At 45.3% G+C, this 9,468-nt stretch overlaps 1 protein-coding gene across 4 annotated transcripts in view; it reads right to left on the bottom strand.

The window, feature by feature from the left end:
- Nucleotides 1-6,102: 6,102 nt before the first annotated feature.
- Nucleotides 6,103-9,468, bottom strand: part of Glut1 (Glucose transporter 1) — a 67,003-nt gene continuing 63,637 nt past the window's right edge. For 2 of the 4 annotated variants that reach the window (XM_065437177.2, XM_065437179.2), the window contains exons 15-16: nt 8,951-9,087; nt 6,784-6,943 (exon numbers count right to left, since the gene is read on the bottom strand). In XM_065437177.2, coding sequence (XP_065293249.1) covers nt 8,990-9,087 — 98 coding nt within the window. In that variant the 3' untranslated portion in view covers nt 6,784-6,943; nt 8,951-8,989. Of the gene's footprint in view, nt 6,944-8,950; nt 9,088-9,468 lie in introns of all 4 variants that reach the window. The other 2 variants (XM_065437174.2, XM_065437176.2) reach the window with 2 other exon arrangements.

Raw genomic sequence — 9,468 nt, 5'->3', positions numbered from 1 at the left:
AAGTGAGGGAAGCTCGCAGTAAAATTGAGTATGAAGAACGGCTGAGGAATATGGAGGAAAGTAAATGGGCTGGGAGAGGGTTCAGGTATCTGTACAGGCAAAACATTGATTCACAGTGGAGGAAAAGAACTAGGAAGCTTACCACCAAGTATGCGGCCTGTGGGGTGGGCAACACAGCAACAAAGAAGGTCAAGCGGAAAGTCAGAGAGGCTGAATTAATCTCATGGGTGGCGGCAGTGGAAAAGAAACCTGCCATGAGTAACTACTTAAGGGAAAAAAACGAAATTAGGAAAGAAACCATTTATGATAACTCAAAGGGAAGCTCATTACTTTTCGAAGCGAGATCGGGATGCCTTAGAACACGCATCTATAAAGCGAGATATAGGAAGGAAGAAGAAGCATGTGCTTGCTGCGGTAAAGCTAGGGAAACGACGGAGCATATTTTATTAGAATGTGAAGACGTCTATCCAGCGGTCGATTTAGGCACCACTGGCCTCCTTGAAGCCCTTGGGTTCAGCGGGAGCAGTGGTAAAGCAAACAGGTCCGCAATAGACATCAGTAAGAGGCGATTGGAGGATTGGTGGAAGAAAAGTAGGGAAAAGACAAAGGACGGAGACGTACAAAAGCACAGTTCACAATAGGGTATCAGAAAATTTGGATGTGGTGGTTCATAGTGTTTTTTTTTCATTGGTTAACCTAGGTAGGATATTAGACAGCATAGTAGCAAGAGCTTGGTGGCGCAAGCCACCGCCCCGTTCCAAAGGGGACGCTCATAACATCCATCCATCCATCCAGCGCGAATAGCCCAGCCGCCCGCCCGGTACGGCAGTGTTCTGGTCCGAGCACGTCCCGAGGCAAAGTACAAGCAGGTGGGTAGCGGGTCAGGTCACGTGGGGCGCAGTATGCCGGGAACCGTTTTAACGTTTAAGTTTAATTTGAAATCTTGTAGTTTTACTGCGACAGCAGTCAAGAGCTAGTAAACTCAATATGCCGCGTCCGACCGTCCTTTCCGTTATGCTGCCACCGCCAAACAGCCTATAGACTCGTACTCAGCTCCGCTCTCAACACATTTCGAAAACGACGCTGTGCGCGAAGAAAAACTAAACTTTGTCCACAGCCGCCACTGGGGATCGAGTTCATGCCAGTGCGGCAGTGTGCAGTTTCGGCGCTGGGTAATTTGTACGGGGTTCTGCGTGCACACAGGCTCTGAGAATGGTGGCCTCTGCGCAGTCATTTCGGAGGCCACCGCAGGCAGTATTGTAGCGGACGAGGACGACGTTGTGTGCATCGCGAAGTTCGCTGAGATCGAGAACCTAGTGCTGTCGCATTAAAGCCATGAGTTCACAGCCTGAGGAATCGCTAGGTAGATGTAAAATTTGCGTCACGTTCTCAAGCATGCACTTCAATTTCCAGGGCAGGAAAACAGACAAGGCTCCTCAAACTATGAGTATTTTAATGCCGAGCATACAGTATGTACATAAACCCTTCGTCGGTAACATTATCAAAACACTCAACAGAAGAGACTAAACACTCGCTCTACAACAGTGAAATATATACTGAACAGTCAGGTATGGTCAAGGCAGCGGTACACCTTGAAAAAGTAATAAGGTCAGCCAGCAACGTTAAAGTAAAACACTGCTCACACGTGCAATATATACGATAGTCACTAACAGAATTTAGGTTTCTTGCACACCACGATGTTGTTTGAAGGAACGTAATAGAAGAAGAAAAAAGAAAATGATATCGCTAGCGAGATATCTAGTTCTGCATTTAAACCAAGGGAGAGCTATATATATGTGTGTGTATATATATATATGTATATATTCATATATATATGTCCTGTCAGCTCTAAAAGAAAGCAGAGGTGTGTAGGAGGTATTCATCTTACGTCACGAACTGTTGAGTGATCTCGAGTGGAGAGAGAAAGTGACAGAAAAAGCCAATTTACTGTCTACGTTAAGTACACATACCGCCGTCCAGACCTAACGGCACGAAAGCGCCGTAAGGACCCGCGTGGAAGGGCATTCAAACCTGCGGAGACGCGAGCGCGGTGGGCGCGAGCTAAGGTATAAAAAACTTGACGGCTGCCTCTAGAGCCACGTTTTTTTTTCCTCTTTTCTTTTTCTCTCCGGTTATCTTAAAAATCAATCTCGCCTATAAAGACTATGCGTCGAGTATCCATAGGAATGTGCTATAGACTGACTCAGCTATAGAAAAAGGGAAATTAATAAGGAATTCTGTGTCGTCGTATCTCTTTTCTTTTTTTAAAATCTCGTTTGACGATAACGGTACCAAGGAGGACCAGGTCATCTCAGCAGTGACACCTGGTGATTCCCTTCTTATCTGTGAGGGTGAAAAAACAGTGTGTGAGCATTCGTGTCTGTGCTTTTGATGTGTGTAACCCACGAAAAAAAAGGCCATAGATCAGCAATGAAATAAACAAATAATTGAAAATTCAAAGGCGGTCATCTGCAGCCCCTGCAACAGACGTGTCGCACTCCCCTAAGCTACAAATTATGTCGTCTTCGAGAGTGGCCAATGTCTCTTTGGTATTAGGCGACGGCAACCATTGCAAGACAGCCGCTCGCCGATGACTACGCATGGAATGCAGGCGTGGGCAGGAATGCGCCGCAGCCCGACACCGCGTCCACCAAGCGGGATCTCCCCCAGCTTTTGCCAGAGGAGCCGCTACGCCATAGCACTCCTTATGAGGTTTGTCACTTCGTTAAAACGCAATTTTGGATGTCAGCTTGACATTATCAGAATCGCCACAACAGCTCGCCTTCCCCGTTTCCTGCTTTTCATTTCCTGTATTGTTTAACAGAAGAGTGCGACAGGCCTATAAGAAGCTTTTCGGCCAGTTGGGTCATTGCCCCCTGCAGCTGAGCACAACTGAAAACAATAGCCATGAACAGAGATTTGGCTTCAAGACAAAATAAGTAATAATCGCAATAAAATAAATTTATTACGTATGACTATAGCAATGAAATTGTGCACCCTGTACGCTTGGAGAGGTGCGCGTGCTCTCTGCAGCTATATACGATGACCCGCTTTTTTTTTCTGATGTACATGCCATTGTAACCACTCTATAAACCACTTCTCAAAATGGGTATATGTATAAAATGTACATGCACCATATGATTCCGAAAGCACGTATCCCCTTGTAATATGTCCCCTTGTTCAACACGTCATCCCTTTTGTTCCAAGAAATTTGCTCTGAGTGAACGGACGCTTACACAACTGAGCATTGATGCACACTACATTCACAAACAACTTTTTTTTTCTTTCTAATAGACACCTTTTTTTTTACAGTTCTTGACACCTACAACAGCCCAAAAGCAGCAACATTTCTACAGCGACAGATGCGACGCTCTTTTGCGTGTTAGGAAACGCACGTTTCTTGCTGGGGAAAAACGCCTGCCGTCAAGAAGCACCAAAAAAGTTATTCCATTATCTTCTTTTCCACGGAAACACGCGATGCTTCGATAAGGGACACGAAACAAGAGACAACAGCGCTGGGAACGCGAAGCAGCAGCGAATCGTTACCAGATGGCTCGCTTCAGCATACGAAGCCGGAATTCTTGCTGAATTGACGCTGACGGCGCCTTGCGTTTCATTTTCGTCTGACAATTTTTACCAAACGGTTTCGCGTTATTGCTTCTTCCAGCGTCCGCCAACAAAAACTGCAAAATCGATCGAGTGCGTGACGATCGAGTAGCGACAGCACACGCGACGAGTGCTAGTGGTGCCCCTGCGGAGCACTGGTGTGGCGTCCCCCGTCTTTGAATAGCTCCTCGTCTAACATCAGCCTCAGCTAAGTAGCATTGTAGTCTACAAACCTACAGGCGTGAGCAGATGTTCATCCCTACGGGTATAGAGCGGGCGAGCTGCAAGCTAACAGCTATTCGAGCGCTTGGAGGAGCCCGTTCGACTTTGCCGAAAGAGCCTGTCTGCGCTATAGACTGCAACGAGACTGCAATCCTGCACAGAGCTGTGGCGTACCCTGTGGCTAGTACCAGAACCACACACGATTGTGTACCGCATTTAGCCGCATGTATGGCGTCTACTTGCATTCTGTTTGATCGGATCGCCGTTCGCCATCTATCTATAAGCCGTTTCGCAAAAAAAAAAGAGAAACAGTTCTTCAAATGACGAAAAACAAGGCAAATGAACGAGCGAGAAAAAGAAAAAGCTTCGAAACGACTCCTGTCACCGCGTGCAGACAACTGAGAGCGAACATATCCTTCTCGCTTTGCCCTCCTGAGATCCGAAGGCATAATCACTTTGCAAGTCGGTTCTTTGTATTGAGTGGTATATTATGAACGCGGAAAAACTTTTTTTTTTAAATATACCGGTTAGATGCCAGAAACAGGACGTCCATGTAAGTGAAAAAAGTGACCATCTCCTCATATTTTATATGGCCAAAACATATTCTTTTTTTTCCATAAACAAAAATAAAGGTGCAACGTCTTCTAGTGGGTTGCCATGTTTACACTGCATCCGGACTTTTCATGCCATTTCGCGGTATTGGAACACACGTCATGGTTGATTTTCGTCGCCTATGACGACATAACACACTATGTCAAATTAGTGTGCGTTTTCTCGAAAGTGTGCCCGGCAAGATTACAAAACACTTCCATGCACTCTCGTTGGCATCTGACTTCATATTCGACATGGATATTTTACGTAATCACTGGCGAATTCGCTCTGAAATGGATCGAAGCCTATATGCAATATAATGTACGAGGGGTCTCAGGAGGGCTACAGTTCGTTCGACAAGGTTACATCGAGTTTTCATTCGCCCTTCACCGAACTCCATCAACGCCACATCGACACGACACGCGTCGGCGACGCGGTAGCGCACCCATGAACCGTTTTCGTTGCAGTTTTACGTCTTTCACCACAACGCATAAACGCGAAGCCGAGGCGACTTGGCGCCTGACCAGCGTACGAACGCTATCTCACGTGGTCGCTGGTCCTGACACGGCGCTCCACTGCGTACAGACATAAGTTGTCTCTCGTCGCAGCTGTCACCTTCGTGAAAAATTGTTTCGCAAAGCCCGCTGGGTGTTTCACCTGACTCTACAGCCTCAGATCGAGTCCTACGCAGAGATGGAAAGAAGTCGCGCTGTTGACAAACGCTCTGACACCCAAGTCACTAAACGAAAGCTCTCGGAATCTACGAGGCGGAGCAACCAGGCTTCTGACGCCGGCCGTTCTGGGAGAGGACAGATTGTCGTCAATTAAATACGTCGCAAATCGAAGCTGTTGCTTATCTTAAAAGCTACTATACGTCTTCTTTGGACGTCACCATTTCAGCAGCTTATACTCAACAACGAAGGTATCGATGTATAGGTTAATTCATATGACTCGTCCTTCACTTGCCAATGTTTATTACCGCAATTTTGTCAAGAGATAGTGCCGTATTTCTCGTCCATACGCGGCATTCAGAATAAATGAAATATCTCAGAACTATTTCAGAGGTTTAGCCTTCTCGCCACCTTTAAATTCGACGCGAAGTCAAGGCTATCATCATCCCTCTCCATTATATATATATATATATATATATATATATATATATATATATATATATATATATATATATATATAAAGCGCGTTGAACCTGTTCAAAGCAAGCAAAATATTCTTACAGAAGATTCGTCACTCTGCTCGTATAGCTATTGAGTAACGATTCTGCAATGAAAAAAAACGTCCACGCAGAGGACACCTTTAGCATTGCCTTTTTTTTTCTTTCTGTCAAGCAATTCAGGCCATTTCAATGTGACTTCACGTGAGCCTGCTCCAAGAATATCGGTTTAAAAAAATGCTGCGCAACCTGCACACATCAAGGGTGTCTCAAAGATTACTCTGACTTCATTAATTACTTTTTCCTTTTGTTCGCACGTGTGTATATAATAAATCTGGGTGCGCAAGTTATATATATAGTTTCCTTTAAACACACTCGCCGTTTGTACAAACTTTTTACACGTTTGAGCATGATGTCTTCAGTATTTTTTCTTTACACGTAGTAAACTAGGAGACTACCGCAGGCCCCTCCGCTGACGTTTTTCTCTTCCTACACTCGCAGTGGGAACGCTATAGTGGTAAAATTCTGTACATGTTAGCGTACTCTGACGCGGATGCCCATGTGCGAAACTAGAGATGAAGAGAGAAAAGAACAGAGAAATATAGAAAGAGAGACAGGGGAAGAAGAGCTCACCATGGCTCCAGACCAACGAGCTTTTGTAAACAAGGACCCCGAACTGAAGGCACAATATACAATAGAAACGTTGTCCTGCATAAATCCTGTCCAGGGAAGTTCGTGTTTCCACTACCCGGCGTACAAACAACAGCGCGGCGCGGTGCGCGCTGCTCCGCGCCGGGAATACCGACCAATGTGTGCGCGCGTTTGTGTGTGTAGGACGACGACGCGGATAGGACTCGTGGCGGCAACACCCCCTGCCATGCCCAGGACAGGCGAACCAAAGACGTGTGTGTGTGTGTCTGCGTGTTTGTGTCTGGCTGTGGGTTACCAGGGGTGAGGACCTGAGTGGGAATTGGGTAGGTGTCGTGGCATTCTTTGGTTGCTCGGCGGCAGGCATCCGCGCCCGCGGAGGAGTCCATCAGTGGGAATGCATAGCTTGTTCTTTGTCGGTGTCCGGCCCAGCCTCGGCGCAGTCCACGAAGGTGCCAGGGATTCGGTGGTTGCGGGGAGAAACGGGGGAGGCAGGCCACTTGTTCCCTCGTGTCCGGGAATTGATATGCGCTGCCGCTGGGTGCGCCTGCGTGCGCCGCAACCAGGGGCCCGCCTGCTGATGCGGCGCGACGTCGTGGGAGGACAAAGAGGAGGAGGAGGCCGGTGGGAAGACGACACCCTGCTGCTGCCGCTTCTGCTGCAGGCGCTGCCAGATTGCACTGCTCCGGACAGGAGGGTCGGCTCCCGCTGCACGGCCGAGCAGAGAATAAGCATTGCCGCGCGCAAATTCGAGGCACAACTACCGTGGACCTATAGCACGGCGATTGCAGTGAAAGCGACCCGGACCTGATGGGCCTCATTTCAAGCTTGCAGGGTCCAGTATGACATCGTCAACAGTAGCAAACTAATGTGCTTTGAAAGTGTATTTCAAATACCCTGAGGTTTCAAAGTAAATGTGCCGAGAAAATTTGAATTCATGGGCAGAACCAAGGTCTGCATGTGAGGCACAGGATCGGACGATCCAGCACCCCGGTGCAGATACTCAGGTTGTTACTGATGCTAGCTTATTGCATGTGGACACGCGACGTATGTCTCAAAAGTGCATTTGAGAGAATACCTCTGACTAGGTTAGGTTTAAACAAATGCATGTTCGTGAATCACATAGCATCGAAAGCAGCAATACTTAACTGTTCATTTATACTCGTACATGTTTAGCTGGGAGAGAGGGAGAAATAACGAGCGATCAGAACAGAGTATTTGGTCGCACGCTTAATTTACAAGTTAGATCCTTTTGGCACGTGTAAATACGCTGACTTGCGCACTGCCTTTTTATAGTACATACCTAAGGATCCTAAAAAAATTAAACAGGCGCGATTCTTTCAACTGCGGCAACCCTTAAGAGGAAGCTTTAGCTCGGGCCCAACTCCGATGCGACCTATTCAAATACATGTAAAACGCAAGAACGTTTTTCTTGGATAACCCCTGAAGCAATTTTAATCAAATTTGCTGCATTTGAGAGATAAAGACAAAATTCTAGTGACTGTTGCAAGCGTAATTTTGATTTAGTACCTGCATTTTGTAAAAAGAACTTTCAAAAATTCGAAGTTCGAAAAAAATTGAAGCACAATCTTCACAAATTAATAGCTCTGCATTAAAAACATATATCGCGGTTCTGTAAAGGGCATCCATTAGATAATTCAAAGTGGACAAATTTGATATGTGAATTTTATTCTTACGTGAATTTGTTACGTTGTGTACAAGGGTTCTGCGAAAGCTGTATTTCCATATTACAAATTTTTGTAGGACTTATGAGTAGCATATCAATCTTGTCCACATTGGATGTACTCTTAGATGCAATTCACAGAATTGTCATTTTTTTTTGCTGAGTTACATAGTTGTACACTTGATAGTTTCGTTTTCTTAAATTTTTTATTTTGGCCAATTTTTTATAAAACATTGACCACCTAAATCAAAAATCTGAAACCAACCATCACTATATTTTAAGTTTTTCTTTTAAATGCAACAAACCTCGTTAAATTTGGTACATCGGTTGCCGAGAAAAACGAATTCTCCTTTCACATGCCGGATGGTCGGATTGCACTGAACTATTTTTACGAAGCCTACCACATCCACTGACATACAGTTCAGTACAGTGATATAAAGTCAGCAAACATTCTAAGTGCACTATTACGCAAATCAAAGTTGCGGTACGCGTGCACGCAGCTCCCCAACGAAATTGTGATTCCAGTCCGGCAAGCTTGTTTCACTGCACTAAACTTTGTACTGCAACAAAGCACTTTATTATTTGCAGGAAGTATTCGCGATGTATTTTCATAACAGTGCTACTGATGGCCCTAGAAAATCGCTTCAACGCAGTGTACAGTTTTCATGAAATAAAATTGGGCTCATCCCCTAGTATTCAACTTGCATATCCAGTCACCGGAACGGTTTCCCTTGTTCGTTCAGTCGGCGTGCTGTCATGCCCATGACTGAACTGATCGGGATAAACGACTTCGGGCCTCTCATGCCAGATTTGTTTAACGTGATTAAGTGCCAGTCATCACTTTGCTTCTGTAGAGCAACTATGCCTTTACACTACGCCAGAATACTGTGAACATGCCGCATGCATACGACCTTATTGAATCACTAAGAGCTCCAAGTTTACTAATAATACCGATAATAATATTACTTAATAACATTACTGATAATAATATTACTCATACGAAAATAATTCAAGGTTGTGTGCTCACCTACCTGTCATTTCAAAAAGAGTGATTCAGTCTACAAGTATGGTTACAGTTGGTCTTCTAGGTGATTGAGTTCAAGTTTCTTTCTGTTGTGGAACTTTCCGTAGTGACAGTGGTGGTGGTGGTGATGCTGATGGAGATAACCTGCACCCAGTCATAGCGAGGCAGAATTTGTAACGACAGCGCGTACAAACACGATTTCAAGACCCCCTTTGATATAGCGACCATTTCTAGGCAACAACAACAGCCCCACTCTCTGGAAATCAATCGAACAAGTGCAGTCCGCGAACAATGGATGACACTGCTCGGGGTTCGTCGTGTGATCGCTACCATCAAAGGAAGCGTCCAAAGCGTCACTGAAGAAGGTAAAATAATAAACACTACGCTACTTGACGTCTACATTTTTCCTAAACTACAAAGGGCGTTAGACAATGCGTTATGATAACATATTAAATAACAAGTTATGATTGTAGAACTACAAACGAGACCAAAATATTGTCCCGTGGCGACAAACGATCATATTAT

This window comes from Dermacentor albipictus, chromosome 1 (assembly GCF_038994185.2).
Source record: "Dermacentor albipictus isolate Rhodes 1998 colony chromosome 1, USDA_Dalb.pri_finalv2, whole genome shotgun sequence".
NCBI classification, from domain to species: domain Eukaryota; kingdom Metazoa; phylum Arthropoda; class Arachnida; order Ixodida; family Ixodidae; genus Dermacentor; species Dermacentor albipictus.
Note: the sequence above shows the minus strand (reverse complement) of the source record. Positions and strands in the feature narration are given on the sequence as shown.